The following is a 17,828-nucleotide window of genomic DNA, read 5'->3' as shown; positions in this document are numbered from 1 at the left end:
ACACACACACTAATAAACACATTAATACAATACTATAAAATATGGTATAAAATTTAGTCTCAGATGGCTTGTCCTGGACCTCATTCAGTGAAGTTATAAATTAAAGTACCAGAATAGCTTGGTCATATGTAGCCACAATTACAAAAACATTTCCAATATTCCCAAATCTAAGGAACTGCAAAGGTTTTGTGTCAAGGGTCCACTGTCCCATCTAGGAATTGGGGAAAACAGTGTGAGGTGACTTAAGGAATACTAAGGGTCCTCAAAAATGCTATCCAAGTGATTTGTGGGCAATGCTAAAGGCAAACCACACAAAAATGAGTGCCATGGTAGAGGGAAGGGAGGAACTTATTTATTATTACATGTGAGTTATATAATATAATGAAATGCTTAATTTAATAAACAGTTGTTCAGCCAAGCAATTTTTCCAGTAATATGAAGAAGAGAACTCAGACTTTAAGTTATCTTCAGTCCTGATAATCTGAGGATAATGGCTCTAGAAAAATCTAACAATCACTATAAAGTTGTACAAAGGCACCTGTACTTATACAGTGAAAAGAGCATTTGTTCTCCCCTAGATAGATAATATATAATTGGAAGTCCATCTACAATTGTTTTCTCTTCCTTTAAAAATATTGAGGAGAAAAAAATAATCAAGTCCAAATAAAATGACACTTTGGAAGCCATGAAGGTGAGATTAAAGCTTCTAGAGATCTGAAGAAAAAAGTCAACCTCAACCAGAAACAAGTTTCAGAGGCAGCAAAGAAACTTAACCCATTTCTTTTCTTACCACTTGTCTTCACAACCCCTGTAAGGGGAAAAAAGCCAGTTATGCTTGAGAATTGATGAAAATGGGTATGTCATAAATCTTCTGAATGCCTCACAGCCTCAGTGGGTCTTGGCAGGAAGTGTGTGCAGACATTAATTCTAATCTATTATCTACTCCATCCTTTTTTGAGGGATTTGGTTTAAATTCTCTGAAGTTATTGGGTTTGGTTTTTTTTTTTTCATGTATATGTGCTTTTATTGAAGGTGTACTTCAGGAAAGGAAAAGTCCTCCATGATGCTGGTTTTTTGGATGATACCTTACAACTGTTTCTTCAGTGATTAGCGCTTGATGAAGATTTCGCACCTGCAAAGCACACTGCTCCTCCGCCCCATCCAGGCACTCCTGCCCTCCGTTGCAGAGCCAAGCCACAGGAATGCATCTCCCGCCACAGGCAGCTTGCCTTATCACGTTACACTGCACTTTATCGGTCACGGAGCCCCCGAGCCCCCAGCGTGGCCAGCACGGGTGGCAGGAGCAGAAGGAGCACCCGGCGTCTTGTGGCCGCGAGGGAACAGTGCAGGAACCAGGGCGTGAGGCTCGCTGTGCGTGGATGCCACGGGTGAGAGGGCCTGAAGTTATTAATATTTAAGAAAATCTAAGTTTGGGCCTTTTACCTGCTAATATTAAATCTCCCTAAATAGAGCACTCATTCCTAAACTATGATGCAGTACAGAAGACAGAAAAAGCATTAGAGAAGAGTACTGGTCTGAGAATCAAGAGGTCTAAATTTTAATCCCAGCATCACCTCCTAAATTGTATGTCTTTGGTCCTCAGTTAGATGCTAGCTAGCTAAACTGCCTTACTACTGTTATCCTATATCTTTAGAACCAGAAAGAATATGGTAAGAATACTTTACATTCATGTGGTATTTAATGACTAAGAAGTACTATCATATACGTGTTCTCTAGAATGTAACAATCCAATGGAATAAAAAGTATGTAATACTATGTCCTTACAAATGAAGAAAGCTGAGGTAAAAGGGTACTGCTCATGTACAAATACATGGAGAAGCTAAGAGTTAAAATAAGTTCTTCTCATTCAAAGCTCAGGAAGAGTTTGTGTGTGTGTGTGTGTGTGTGTGTGTGTGTGTGGAAGGGTGGTTGCGGGGGGATGGGGGGGTATGTATACATACATACATATATATCATTTAATCATTGCCCATCAGAAAATAAAAAGGCTTTGTAAATAAGGTCTCATAAATAAATGTTTCACAGCATATAATCAAATACTTTATAATAGAGATGAAGTTAGGAATAGAAGAAGGAAGACTGCGTTAGGGTACAAAAGATCTAGCTTTAGGTTTCTATTCAGCACCTTATATCAATGGACATATCACAACCTTTCAGAACCTTAGTTTTCTCATCTACCTCATAAGGATTTCTAGGGAATTAAATATAATAATGAATATAAGTATGCTTTGTAAACTGTAAACAGTTGTATAGTGTTATTGTTATTAATACAGAATTACAACTTCCTCTAGTTCAACCAACACAGTCAGTGGAAATTCAAACTATACTAGGCTATGTCCCAAAATAGAAAGTTAGCAGGTCCTATCATATGTATATTTAACACAGATCGTAACACATGATGGAACAATTATAGCCTTCTTCTCTAAGCAATTATTAACAAATATTACTTAGAACACACTAACATGGCAATACATTCATATTCAAATGATAATAATAGTTTTCGGTCACCTGAGTAGCATAGGATACTGTCTCAATGCCTTCATGTCTCAGCAAAGTATGCCTGGCTTTAATCTGTTTCCTTAAGAACTTCTTCTCAGTTTTACTGAGTTTGTAATTACTTTGGTGGTTGCTGTCCATGGCAATACTTAAAAAATAAAAAAAGTATAAAATGTCAACCTTAAAGAGTCCCAAGAAACAGTTATAATAATACTATTCATGTATTTTATAGTTTATAAATATTTCTATGTGATAATTTTTAAATGGTTACCATACTTGTCACCAACCAAGAGACGTGAGAACAAACAGATGCATGGACAATAAAAGAATATTTAAGAAGGTAACAAAGAAGCAAGAACATCTAATAGCATCTCTGGTAGGTTCTACAAAACATGTCAATGCTTTAGTGCTATTAAGTGAGCTATTTTCCCATATGTGATCCCTTTACTTATGAAGTCCTAGGTAAAATGTGCCACAAACAAATCTCACAACATAATGTTTGGAAAGGAAAAAAAGAAGAAACAAACAAACAAACGGACAAAATTTACAGAAGAATATACAGTATGATTCCATTATATAAAGTTCAAAATCCCAAAGTAAGCCATATGTTGTTTAGAAATACATATATAGCATAATGCAAAGAAAAGCAAGGAAATGATAAACACAAAGTTCAGGAGAGAAGTTATTTTAGGGGGGAGGAGAGAACTGTGATATGAAAGGGACACATAGAGGCATCAAAAGTATTTAAGCTAGGTGGTGGTTTAGGTGTTTGTTTTTTTATTTTTAAGCTATATGTTATATATTTTTGTATCTATAATTTTTAAAATAACAGGTGTAAGAACCCCACAGAATTGTGTTTTCATTTTTTTTGAAATATGTCAATCAGCAAGTAGTTACTGAGTGCTATTCCAAAAAAGGTCTTTGCACTATCCAAATCAGCACCCTACATCATGCTGTATTACAGAAGTCTATTTTATTTCGTTCACAGAATTTAACACAATTTGTGATGATTAATTTGCTGTCTTAATTCCTCCATCAGGATGTAAACTCCCAGGAATGCCAGCACACAGTAGGTGCTCAACAAAAATTTGTTGAAGGGATAAACAAATGATAATGAGTGAATACACACATGCCTACTTATGGTCTCAGCACTCTACAGCATACAAATACAATACATAGTTTATGCTTTCAACCAGTTTATAAGTTAGTTGAGGAAAACAAACATTAAACAATGAAATATGACATGTCTTTAGATAATTAAGTGTTAATGGTCTTTAGATGTGATACAAATTAGAGACAAAAAGATAAGATCAATGTCAACTGGAAAAGTTTGGGAGAAAGAACTTCAAAACAAAAGGGGACTTGAGCTGAGTATCAAAGGACAAGAAATATAGAGTCATATGGAAGGGAGGGCATCCAGTGAGGCAATAAAGAACAGAAGCTAAAAACAGAAAGAGATGTGTCTGGCAAAGACAGTGAGTAGTAGACATAATTTTTTAGAGCAGAGAATGTTGGCTGATCCACCGATTCCACTTTTCACCCAATTGAAAGTCTTCAAAGTTAGCCAATGAAATAAGTTTAAGAAGTTAAATAAAATCATATTCCAGGGACTTCCCTGGTGGCGCAGTGGCTAAGAATCTGCCTGCCAATGCAGGGAACACAGGTTCGAGCCCTGGTCCTGGAAGATCCCACATGCCGCAGAGCAACTAAGCCCGTGCACCACAACTCTAGAGCCTACACTCTAGAGCCCACAAGCCACAACTACTGAGCCTACGTGCCACAACTACTGAAGCCCGTGCACCTACAGCCCATGCTCTGCAACAAGACAAGCCACCGCAATGAAAAGCCCGCATTCCTCAACGAAGAGTAGCTCCCGCTCGCCGCAACTAAAGAAAGCCCGCGCACAGCAATGAAGACCCAACGCAGCCAAAACTAAATAAAATAAATAAATTTATTTTTTAAAAAATCATATTCCAAAACAGCTCTCAAACAGTCAAAACTCTAATTATTAATCTTTATGTATAGAGAAAAATGCTGAGACTATTGAAAGAACGGCCAGTAATCCAGTTTAACTAATACATGGAGCACATGTTGATAGGAGGTAAGGCCAGTAAAACAGGCTGGCTGGACAGCACAATAGGGAAATGAGAGGCAAAAGCACTTGCAATAACCCTGCTTAAAAAGTAGAAATGCTGGCCTGATCTAGGGTGAAGGCTGTAGGAAGAAAGGAAATAGGGCGAGAAGGGGAGAGGGCAAAAGAAAAGTTCAAGAATAATAAATAGCCCTGATGACTACTCGGACATGAGGGAGAGAAGAATCAGAGATCAGTTACTAACAGGACAGAGCCTGAGTGACTGAGAGGCTAGTGATGTCATTCCAAAACTGGAAGTCAGAGAGGGTCAGGAAGAGCTGCTCAGTAAGGGAGGTGATAAGTCAGATTTAGGATATAATATGTTTGAAGTACTGTTAAGATACACAGTTTCAATGTCTGGCTGGCAGATGAAAAACATAAAGTGGCAAAATGAGAAGAAGTGAGGTTAGAGAGAAAGCTTTAGGAGTCATCGTTACACAGGAAGGGGACAGCTGAATATATATTTTTAACATTGCACTAATTATAATTATTTGTTCTAATGTTTGTCCCCTTCCACTGGACTATGAGCTCTTTGATGACAAGAATTAAATCATATTTTTGTTTCCCCAGAGCCTCCTTCAGTTTTTTGAGACAGTATAACACAGTGTTTAGGGGTCCAGGTTCTAGGTTCAAACCTCAGGTTTACAATTTACTAGCTATACGACCCTGTGCGAGTTACTTACTTATTTCTGTGCTTAGGTTTCTTCACCTATAAAACAGGAAAAATAGTGCCTATTCTTGGCACATAACTCCATCCAAACCCTGCACTAAAAAACTTCACCAAACTCTAGCTTATAGCAGCATAAAGCCATACCCTAGGATGACCCCAGTTCCCCATTAAAATGGCTGCCTGAGAAAACATAAAATGCTGCCTGGATATTTTACTATTTGTTCTAACATCTCCCCTAACAATAGGCCCCTGACCTCCGTTCTTTTTTAAAGCACTTATTCAAAACGGCTTACAGGACTTTCCTGGTGGCACAGTGGTTAAGAATCCTCCTGCCAATGCAGGGGACACGGGTTCGAGACCTGGTCCGGGAAGATCCCACATGCTGCAGAGCAAGCCTGCGCCCTAGAGCCCGCAAGCCACAACTACTGAGCCCACGTGCCACAACTACTGAAACCTGCGCACCTAGAGCCCGTGCTCCGCAACAAGAGAAGCCACCACAATGAGAAGCCCGCGCACCACAACGAAGAGTAGCCCCCGTTTGCCGCAACTAAGAAGAAAGCCCGCACGCAGCAGCGAAGACTCAATTCAGCCAAAAAATAAATTAATTAAATAAAACTGCTAAAAAAACCCAGCTTACAATTGAGAACATGTATCTCCTGCAACTCAGACATGTCTCTCTCAATGAAAACCATTCTTTTGAAATGTTTTTTATTTATTTATTTATTTTTTTTGCGGCACCATGTGGCTTGCAAGATCTTAGTTCTCCCACCAGGGATTGAACCTGCGCCCTCCGAGTGAAAGCATGGAATCCTAACCACTGGCCTGCCAGGGAATTCCCCCTTTGAAATGTAATCGTCAGGAAGGACAGGGCCTCTGTCTCTCAGTCTCTGTGACAAGATGGAATCCTAACTTTGATAACTGCCAGCTGGCCTAACTGCATTTACACTGACCCACCCTTTATAATTTTTTACTTCTCCAACTCTACTGAGCACCACTCCCTCACACACCCTAATCACTTCCACACAAACTGGAATGGAGTTTAGCTCTTTCTCCTACTGTCAATAATTACTAAATAAAGTCTGTTTTCACTGCTTTAACTAATGTCTGGCTGTGTTATTCTTTGACACTATCTCATAACTTTGTTAAAAGTATTAAATACGTCTATTACTAAATTACTCTTAATTTCCAGAAGAGCCAGATAAGACTTGTTTAAGAAGACCGAGAAAAGCTGAGGGCCCTCAAAGGAATTATCTTATTGCCACTCCATTCCAAGATCATCATTTTTGCAGTTAGTAATGAAGAACAGGGATGAAGCCACTAATAAGAATTTTTTTCTAAATATGTTACATGAGCAAAGACTGCAAAGTGGAAGAAATGAGAAAAAAGATGATGCTGAATACATTTTTTAAAGTCTGACACTTAGAGTCCAGTACCAGTAGATGGAGCCTCATAATCACATTTCTGTCATCCCCTTTCCCTTTTCCTTCCCTCAGTGAGGCAATATTACTACATGTGAAGAAAGACCAGTCGAGTCACCTCACCAAGGAATAGGCTGATACCAGCTGCTGAGATGTGGAGGTGCCCCTTTCTAACAAGGCCACTTCCCTGGCCAAGGGATTTCCACTATTACACAAAGGCTTGCATGCTCCTTGCCATGTTATGGGACTGTTATAGGATGTTACAGGAGCCAGGTCACTATTTATTAGAATACCAGCCATGCTGAGTCCAGCCTAAGCACACTCTCCATAGGATAATAAGGGTTTAGAAATCACATCTGCTCTGTTAGTAAGTTTAACCCCAACACATCCTATTGGATATTGCCTAAATGGTAACAGTAATATGTGTGTCTATGCTCTCCTTAAATAAGACAGCCTAAATGAACCAAGCAGTATAGACAAATGCTCCTGTGCTTGTATGTAAATTAAATTTAATTAATAGCAAACATTGGAAACAACTTCAATTCCTATCAAATGAGCCCTGGTTATAAAGTACAGTACAGGTATACAAATTATACATACAGGTTTCTAGGACATACAAGATATCAGTGATATGGGTTGCCAGCAGGAAGGGAAAACAGGTAGAGTAGGTACAGGAATGAGAAGCTCCTCTTTTGTAAGTTTTGAATTTAGCAGCTATTCAAATTGCATTACCTATTTTAAAACAAATGTTTTTAATGATTAGAAAAAATTGACCCATCACTTGTCATATCACCTCATTTTAATTATTTGAAGAATACCTACTCTATATTTTCTAATGCCCTCAGTAACTGTGTTTATTCTATCTTCCTCCTTTAACTTACTAGAAAGTAAGCTCTATGAAAGTAGAGATTCTGGGACTTCCCTGGTGGTCCAGTGGTAAAGAATACACCTTACAATGCAGGAGACAAGGGTTCAATCCCTGGCGGGGCAACTAAGATCCCATATGCTGCAGGGCAACTAAGCCCTCGCGCCACAACTACTGAGCTCGCGTGCTTCAACTAGAGCCCTCTTGCGGAAAACTACAGAGCCCACGCACCCTGGAGCCGGCGCACCACAACTAGAGAGAAGCTCACGCGACAAAGAAAGATCCCGCATGCCTCAACGAAGATCCCACGTGCCTCACCCGAGCAGCCAAAAATAAAATAATTAAATAAATAAATAAGAAATAAGAAAAAAAGAAAGTAGAGATTTTTTTGTCTGTATTATTCACCCTGCAGCACTCAGCACGTAGAGCAGGACCTAGCACCTAGGAGTTACTCAATAAACGATTACTGAGTAAGCCTAAAATTATTAAACTTGCCATCTTACCTCCTAAACCTCTTCACCAGGATTCTGAGCTTGGTGGCCCTCTTCAATGTTTTCATTAATATCTAATGTGTATCTCTATCCCTGCAATTTTCACATTATATTATAATTACCTGTTTGTGTGCTGGGCTTACCCAGAAGGCTGTGACCTACTTGAAGGCACAGAACTTGAGTGCCTAGAGTTCAGCAAGTACTCAGTAAATATCTGTTAAATGAAATCAGCCAAAACTATAGGCTCACAGTACCAGAAGCCCAGGGGTCTCCGGTTTTACTCAAAAAAGAGCATAGGAAGATTCAGCTTTGTAAGCTACCAGACCACCAGCAACATCCTTTCTTCACTGCATTGGCAGGGTCAAAAAAAAACCTGAGGCTAACACCACTGGCCAACACTCCTCAGGTTGCAACCGCCTGTCTCCAACCCCAAAAGAAACAGAAGATTGACACAGACACCACGTGAGCACCCGCAACAAATACAAGCACGTGCACCTCAAACTCTGAGAGGAGCACCCCACGCACAGACACCCTACTGCCCACGGACCACCCCTCCTCTCCCTGGTGAGGTCCGAAGCTCTTGAGGCAGATAGAGGAGACCGGAAGAGGCCAACAAGAGAAAGCGGCGATTTGCATCCATCATGCCCGCCAATAAGAAGTGCCACAAACCTCCGCCTTGACTCAGGCTGGGTTCTCACCACGCGGGTGCTTTCTCCTTCGGCAGCTTCTCCCACTCTATCCCAAGAAGCCGCAGAGGGTACAAGAACGTCAACTCTCCTGGGCGCAGCCATGTTGGAGAAAACTGCACTACATTTCCCATGAGCCTGCGGGGAGATGACCGGCGTTCCCACAATCCCTTTCGCCTCCCAGAGCGTTTAGTGCCTCTTTCTCTGCCAAGAGTCTTTGACCGGTGAAGGGCTTGCTCTCCATTACAGTGAAAATTAGGTTGACTTTTGGGGGGGCATAGCAAAGGCTGTTAGTGCAGCTTATTTGGGGTATCTCCCAAATGGACACGGTCAAACAGGTTTCTGTCCCTCGGTCCCTGAGTAATGCCCCCCTCCACCTTGGGCTCTGTGCATCTTACCTCCTGAGTCTTAAGGGAATGGGAGAGAAGCCTGGGGTCTGAAAGATGACACCGCATAGGCAAGAGAGTGGGAGGTGAATATGCGTGAATGTGCCAGGGGAATGGTGAATACTACCAGGTGATAGAAAGATGTGTGGAAGAATGTTGAGGAGATAGGAGAGGAAAGATGGGCTGTGCTACATTTTAGAAGAATTTATGCCATTCTGTTCTGTAGGCCTAAGGGGATCCCTGAAAGAAATCGGGTAATTTGACCGGAGTTTCTGGTGGAAGGTAGGAGGAGAGACTAAAAGAAGACTAGGTAACAGGCTATTGCAGTGGTGAAGTGAAAAGGGAAAAGATTTGGTAACAGATCAGAAATAAAAGACACAGGAGAGGGTGATAATTAACTGTTGTTCCTGCTCTAACGTTATTTGTGTGATATGAATGTATTATAATCATGCTGCTTGCATTGGATTATGAGCTGTGTGAGTGCAGGGAAGGAAACTTGGGTGTGGGAAGGAAATCACTTATGGTGCTGAGACAGTTCCCCCATTTGCACCCTACCACAGTGGACTGTCAGTAAAAGTTAAGGTTGGCTGCTCAGGAAAAGTGGCATTGACAAGCGTGTTGTTGAGTGGATGAATGATTTTTATGGAGAAAAGATTAGAAAGAGGAAGGAACAAGTTGGGCAAGCAGATAGGCAGCCATTGCAATAGTCCAGTAAAACGAGTGTGAGGCTGAAAATGAATAGCAAAAGTGAAGACACAAACTCAAGCTAGAGAAATCAAATCAACCAAATGTTGCAAACTACTATAGAGGGCATAAAGGAAAACATGTTAAATCTCCCCATTGCATTCTTGCTTCTGCACTACTGGATGCTTTAAAAAAATACATTCCAGTAGAACTTTCTGTGATGATGGAAATGTTTTTTTGAGTTGTCCAATATGCTAGCCACTAGCCACATGTAGCTTTTGAGCATGTAACTTTTTTTTCATATGTGGCTAATACAATTAAGGAGCTGAATTTTGACTTTTTAATTAACTTAAATGTAAATAGCTGCATGTAGCTAGTGGCTACCAAATTGGACAACAATGTAGAGACATGGATGGACCTAGAGACTGTCACACAGAGTGAAGTAAGTCAGAAAGAGAAAAACAAATATCGTATATTAATGCATATATGTGGAATCTTGAAAAATGGTATAGATGAACTTATTTGCAAAGCAGAAAGAGACACAGATGTAGAAATCAAACGTAGGGATACCGGGGGGCGGGGAAGGGGGGTAGGGGGTGGGATGAATTGGGAGACTGGGATTGACATATACACACTATTGATACTATGTATAAAAGAGATAACTAATGAGAACCTACTGTATAGCACAGGGAACTCTACTCAGTGCTCTGTGGTGCCCTAAATGGGAAGGAAATCCGAAAAAGAGGGGATATATGTATATGTATAGCTGATTTACTTTGCTGTACAGTAGAAACTAACACAACATTGTAAAGCAACTATACTCCGATAAAAATTAATTTAAAAAAGGGAAAAAAATTGGACAGCAAAACAAAATATCACCTTATGTCCTGTTGACCAAATTCAGTTTATTTCATCTCTACATCCTTCCTGCTTGAAGGTACTGGAGCTTTTAAACCTTTTAAATTTCCTGGCTTCTGTGAAACAATTCTCTCCTAGTTTTCTTTACATGTTCTGATCACTTGTTTTCAGAGTTTTTCACTAGCTTCTCTCCCTTTTCCATGATTAAATGAAGGCACTCCTTCAGGTTTTGTGTTTGACTCTTTTATTCTACAGTCTCCCTATCTCCCTCTCCAGAATTTTAAAGAGATTTGTGACTCTTCTCCTAATCTTTATCTTCAGTCCCTGCTTCTCTTTAGGAGGCAGTTTGATTTAGTGAAAGCAATATAGTCATTGGAGTATGACCTGAAGCAGAAATTGCAAAACAGCATTTACCTTTGGGGATTGATACAACAATTTAACTAAAATATATAAAGTAGCTATTAAATGGTTGTTCATTCCTTTTCTACTCTTCTGATCCTGAGTTACAGGCCCAAATTTCCAACCACTTGCTGTCCATCCGTATTTCCATATCCTTAGAAAAAAGTAGATACATATAAAAAAATTTTTTTTATTTGGCCACACTGTGCAGCATGCGGGATTTTAGTTCCCCAACCAGGGATCAAATCCAGGCCCCCCTCAGTGAAAGAACCAAGTCCTAACCACTGGAGTGCCAGCGAATTCCCAATCCATATAAAATTTTGCATGCAATCCTTTTTATACAGGCCCTTATCTTTTGCTCGGAATATTGTGTGAATAATTTCTGCCAGAGAAGATGACTCCCTGAAGTGATTTCCAGCTACATTAAGACCCTGTTTTATTCATTATGTAACTCCAGTGTCTTCCATACTCTTGTAATAATAGAAATTCAATAAATGTTGAACTGAAAAGAAACCTAATTTGAAGATAGAATTCATCTTCACCTGTGCCAAAAGCTTTACACAGTGATTTATAATAATTTTTCAAAGGCATTAAATGCTTACCTAATAACTCTTTCCTTAGTAAAACCCCAGTCTCAACTTCATGATAGGTGAGTCCTCTTTGGGACTAGTGCAGAGGTTGGCATGATTTTTCCATAAAGGCCCAGATAATAAACTTTCAGCTTTGTGGTCACATATTCTTTTTTGTTGTTGTTGTTGGCGGGGGCGGGGGGGTGGGGGGGCGGTGTGGAGTTACAATCTTTTAGAGTATGAAAGCCTTTTGGACTTCCCTGGTGGTCCAGTGGTTAATACTCCGCGGTCCAAATGCAGGGGGCACGGGTTCGATCCCTAGTCAGGGAAGATCCCACATGACGTGTGGTGCAGGCCAAAAAAAAAAAAAAAAAAGAATATGAAAACCTTTCTTAGCTCCATGGCTTATGCCAGCAGGATTTGGCTCATGGGCTATAGTTTGCTGACCCCTGGACCCTCTTCCTGGACTCTGTAATCCTGAATACAGTCTCAAGGTGAAGCTAAGTTTGACACCACCACTGAAGACATTTATTATGAATTACAATATAAATTAATTTAATCAGATTGGCCAACACTACATTTTATTTTATTTTATTTTATTTATTTATTTATTTTTTGTTGTTGTTGTTGTATGCGGGCCTCCCCCCGCTGCGGCCTCTCCCGTTGCGGAGCACAGGCTCCGGACGCGCAGACCCAGCGGCCATGACTCACGGGCCCAGCCGCTCCGCGGCATATGGGATCCTCCCAGACCGGGGCGCGAACCCGGTTCCCCTGCATCGGCAGGCGGACGCGCAACCACTGCGCCACCAGGGAAGCCCTAACACTACATTTTAAAGTGTGGAAATAGAGATGTGTCCCACAGTAGAGTTCCAGAAATCAGGGCTAGGAGCAACATAACATTTAGAATTGCTTTTGGTTGCCAGTGACAGAAAACTGAACTGATTGCTTGTAAACAAATCATTACTTTTCCTCAAATGACAAGCCATCCAGACAAAATCAATCACTGGCATTGGTTCTGCTATTCAAAAATATCTTCAAGGGCTTCCCTGGTGGCACAGTGGTTGAATCTGCCTGCCAATGCAGGGGACACGGGTTCGAGCCCTGGTCTGGGAAGATCGCACATGCCGCGGAGCAACTGGGCCTGTGAGCCACAGATGCTGAGCCTGCACGTCTGGAGCCTGTGCTCCGCAACAAGAGAGGCCGTGATAGTGAGAGGCCCGTGCACCACGATGAAGAGTGGCCCCCACTTGCCGCAACTAGAGAAAGCCCTCGTACAGAAACAAAGACCCAACACAGCCAAAAATAAATAAATTAATTAATTAATAGAAAATATCATCAAGAGGACCTAGGTGCTTTCTAGTCTCCTGCTCCACCATCCTTGGTATGTTGACTTTTATCTTCATTCTTGACATCTCCTGGTTACAAGGTAGCTGCTGCCACTCCAGACACCTTGTCCCCCCACTAGCGTCTCTAGCTGGATAAAAAGAGCAGAGTCTCTATCTTTTTACCTAGGAAATGAAACCTCCAATGGAATCCCCCTTTTTTCTTTGACTATTTATGTGTTACATATAATGGTAGGCAGAATAATGGACCCCCAAAGATATCCACACCTTAATCCTGGGAATCTGTGAATATGCAGGTATAATTGTTTGCAAAACTTTAAATAGATTATCTAGGGGCCCAATATAACCACATGATTCCTTAAGAGCAAAACATTTACCAGGGCTGGAGCAAGAAAGACCAAGAAAAGTCAGAAAGTTTCCAAGTGTGAAGGGTTCAACACACCCTTGCTGTCTCTGAGATGTAATGGTCCATGTGCAAAGACTGAAGAGATGCTCCTATGGGCTAGGGGCAGCCCCCAGCTGATAGCCAACAAGGAAATGGGGATCTCAGTCCTACAACCTCAAGGAACGAGATTCTACCAACAACCTGAATAAACGTGGAAGCAGATCCTTCCCAGAACATTTTGATAAGAGCCCAGCCAGTCAACCCCTTGATTCTGTCCTTAAAAAACTCACAAGAGGGCCAACTCAAACTTCTGGCCTACAGAACTGTGAAATAATAAATTTGTGATAATTTGTTACAGCAGCAACAGAAATCTCCTACACATGCTTACCCCAGGCCAATCATTAGCTAAAGGGAGTGGAATTACCATGACTAGTGTAAGCTAGTGATGATTAATTCCATGGGGCTGGTATGAGGCTCATCCTCCCTGAGATGAAGAGATCTTGATAGGCTACACTCTATCTGGAGAAAAATAAAATTAGGGTTCTATTAGCAAGAAAAAATGAGAGAACAGCAGTTGGATAGACAATTAACAGCCTGTTCCATAAAGGGCTTGAAAATTTCATTTGGCTGGATTACCATAATATGGTCAATCTCAAAACCTAAAAGAAAGGGATGCTAGAAGCAGGAGTACTCTCTTCAACTAATAAACATTCAAAGGTAGAATTCTAATAGGTATTATATTTCATTCAAGATTCCTCACTCAGATAACATTGAAAATGTTCCCAGAGTCCTTGAAAATTGTAAATATTTATTATGGTTCCGATTTTACTACAGTTTCAAATTCAATTCCTATACTTATGAGGTTCCTAATTTCCCCTCCTGCCCCCCAACCAGACCATCTGTTTTTGGCTACCTTCTGTTTTATTCCCCCTCTGTCCCCAGTGGCAAGTGTGTTAGTTTTGCTTTTTTCCCTATTTTTGGTTGTAAAAAAACCACACTTTTATTTCTCCATCTTTTCTCTCCACTTATTTTATCCTTCCTGGTTAAATGATAAATTTATATGAAATTCCTTTCCAAACTTTGTCTTCTCTGCTGCATCCCTGGATTGCTGGCTTCTTGAAACTCCATCAAGAATGCATTATGTAAAACCACTTGATGTTCATTGTGACATTTGAGAACTGAATGAATTATTCATGCTATAGTGATAAAAATTCAATGAAAAGTTTCCAGTTTTATAAGTCATATGGTGAAAATATTCCCATGCAGTAATGAGAGGCAAAAGTAACCAAAAAGAAAAAGAAAAGGAGCCAGATTTTAATTTGTAATACAAAACATAAAACTCTGCTTGGAGGATTGTTTTTTGGTCCATTGCAAAACATGTTAGCTGCAAAGTATTGGCCGATTCCCACCACCACCCCACCCCCAGGAAATTGTTTATTCTAGAGGCTGAAGGCCTGATTACATCACAGAATATTGTTCTGCAACATATTTTTCAAGTCGAAGAGAGTAAAGAGATAACAGATAACTCAGGGTGCAGGAAAATCTTTAAGGTGGCCAGAGGAGTGGGATTTATGGATTTTTAAAAGTTATGTTAAAACAATTTTTTAAAATGTTTCTCTTAACTCTACAAGAAAAGATTTCTCTCAAAAATGAGGTATCACTTCACACCAGTCAGAATGGCCATCATCAAAAAATCTACAAACAATAAATCCTGGAGAGGGTGTGGAGAAAAGAGAACCCTCTTGCACTGTTGGTGGAAATGTAAACTGATACAGCCACTATGGAGAACAGTATGGAGGTTCCTTCAAAAACTAAAAATAGAACTACCACATGACCCAGCAATCCCACTACTGGGCATATACCCTGAGAAAACCATAATTCAAAAAGAGACATGTACCACAATGTTCATTGCAGCACTATTTACAATAGCCAGGACATGGAAGCAACCTAAATGTCCATCGACATATGAATGGTTAAAGAAGATGTGGCACATATATACAATGGAATATTACTCAACCATAAGAAGAAATGAAATTGAGTTATTTGTATTGAGGTGGATGGACCTGGAGTCTGTCATACAGAGTGAAGTAAGTCAGAAAGAGAAAAAACAAATACCATATCCTAACACATGTATATTGAATCTAAAAAAAAAAAAAAAGGTTCTGATGAACCTAGGGGCAGGACATGAATGAAGACGCAGACGTAGAGAATGGACATGGTGTGGGTGGGGTAAGCTGGGACAAAGTCAGAGAGTGGCACTGACATATATACACTACCAAATGTAAAATAGATAGCTAGTGGAAAGCTGCTGCATAGCACAGGGAGATCAACTTGATACTTTGGGATGACCTAGAGGGGTGGGATAGGGAGGGTGGGAGGGAGGTGCAAGAGGGAGGAGATATGGGGATATATGTATATGTATAGCTGATTCACTTTGTTATACAGCAGAAACTAACACAACATTGTAAAGCAATTATACTCCAATAAAGATGTTAAAAAAATTAAAACAATTCATTTTAAAATGTCTAACTAATTTAATGGCTTCTTACTATCATTAATCTCTCAAAGACCCCAAAATACAAAGATACTTGTCCAGAGATGGCAATTTCATCATTAACTATCCTGGATGTAAATCCATATTTCATATAATATTCATGATCATTTCTAATTTGGGGAGATTTGTTAGAGCTGATTTAGATGGTCTTAGCTTTTACTTACATTATAGCTAAGACCTCAAATTAGGAGCATCCATTTTGCCATTTTCTACTGGTTATCTTCAATTATTATCTTCAATTTCACTGTAGGGAATTTAGAGTTTTCTAACGCACTTGCCCATTTTGCAAAAATAGTTTTTGGGTTATATAAGAATTTACCAGGCACAAAAATCATGTCTTGCTTAAAGCTAAGGAGGGAGGGTGCCAGAGGCAGCTCTCCTGCCTGCGAACTCCCACTCTACAGTGTTTTTGTAGAGCACCTCTCAGAATCTGTGGCATGTGACAATCACACATGCAGACCTAATGAAACCTCCAGCATACTAAATGTGAGTGGAGATTAATTTGATTTTGACAAAACTATAAATAGAATTTCTAACATATTCTTCCAGATAACCTAAGTTATGTACACTGCACATTAGAGGCCACTGCCCTTGGGCATAATTCTCAAAGGATGGTCCTCAGACTAGCTGTATCAACAACTAGCTGAGTAGTTGTTAAAAACGCAGAGTTCCAGACCCAATTATATATAATGAGTCAGCTAAAAGCAAACATAAGTTTTAATAGTTTCTCTGAAACTCAGTGGATTATAGTGTGTGTTTCAAAATCTCTGGGGCCAGGACCCAACAATCTGCATGCTTAACAAGCAATCTTGCTAGCAACCACTGAAGAAAATTATCAACATAGAGCTCTTTAAAAATCTGCTCCAGAGTAACAAACTGTCAAGTTTCTAATATATTTTGAATTTTTATTTCAGGTGAAATGTTGTAACTTTATAAGGTACAAGGGACCAAGAAGCCAGATGATACAGTGCTCAGATTATCAGATTATTAAAGAACCCATAAAATTATCTCAACACTATTCTAATTATTGATATCTCCATATCCCATTTTACAGATATAGCAACTGAGACTTAAAAGGCAAACTGTATAAGCTGTTTAAGTAGGAAATAGTGTTTTTTTTTTAACATCTTTATTGGAGTATAATTGCTTTACAAGGGTGTGTTAGTTTTTGCTTTATAACAAAGTGAATCAGTTATACATATACACATGTTCCCATGTCTCTTCCCTCTTGCATCTCCTTCCCTCCCACCCTCCCTATCTCACCCTTCTAGGTGGTCACAAAGCACCGAGCTGATCTCCCTGTGCTATGCAGCTGCTTCCCACTAGCTATCTATTTTACGTTTGGTAGTGTATATATGTCCATGCCACTCTCTCACTTTGTCATACCCTACCCTTCCCCCTCCCCACAGCCTCAAGTCCATTCTCTAGTAGGTCTGCGTCTCCATTCCCATCTTACCTCTAGGTTCTTCATGACCTTTTTTTTTTTCTTAGATGCCATATATATGTGTTAGTATATGGTATTTGTTTTTCTATTACTGACTTACTTCACTCTGTATGACAGACTCTAGGTCCATCCACCTCACTACAAATAACTCAATTTCGTTTCTTTTTATGGCTGAGTAATATTCCATTGTATATATGTGCCACATCTTCTATATCCATTCATCTGTTGGTGGACACTTAGGTTGCTTCCATGTCCTGGCTAGTGTAAATAGAGCTGCAATGAACATTGTGGTACATGACTCTTTTTGAACTATGGTTTTCTCAGGGTATATGCCCAGTAGTGGGATTGCTGGGTCATATGGTAGTTCTATTTTTAGTTTTTGAAGGAACCTCCATACTGTTCTCCATAGTGGCTGTATCAATTTATATTCC

At 40.0% G+C, this 17,828-nt stretch overlaps 1 protein-coding gene across 4 annotated transcripts in view; it reads right to left on the bottom strand.

The window, feature by feature from the left end:
• Positions 1-8,890, bottom strand: part of ALKBH8 (alkB homolog 8, tRNA methyltransferase) — a 54,335-nt gene extending 45,445 nt beyond the window's left edge. For 2 of the 4 annotated variants that reach the window (XM_007123358.3, XM_024117386.3), the window contains exons 1-2: positions 8,759-8,890; positions 2,527-2,662 (exon numbers count right to left, since the gene is read on the bottom strand). In XM_007123358.3, the coding sequence (XP_007123420.1) occupies positions 2,527-2,662; positions 8,759-8,880 (258 nt within the window). In that variant the 5' untranslated portion in view covers positions 8,881-8,890. Of the gene's footprint in view, positions 1-2,526; positions 2,663-7,350; positions 7,449-8,758 lie in introns of those variants that run through there. The other 2 variants (XM_028501607.2, XM_007123359.3) reach the window with 2 other exon arrangements.
• Between the last annotated feature and the right edge of the window lie 8,938 nt (positions 8,891-17,828).

This window comes from Physeter macrocephalus, chromosome 16 (assembly GCF_002837175.3).
Source record: "Physeter macrocephalus isolate SW-GA chromosome 16, ASM283717v5, whole genome shotgun sequence".
In the NCBI taxonomy this organism is placed as follows: domain Eukaryota; kingdom Metazoa; phylum Chordata; class Mammalia; order Artiodactyla; family Physeteridae; genus Physeter; species Physeter macrocephalus.
The sequence above is the reverse complement of the archived record's forward strand: the minus strand, read 5'-3'. Positions and strand labels throughout refer to the sequence as shown.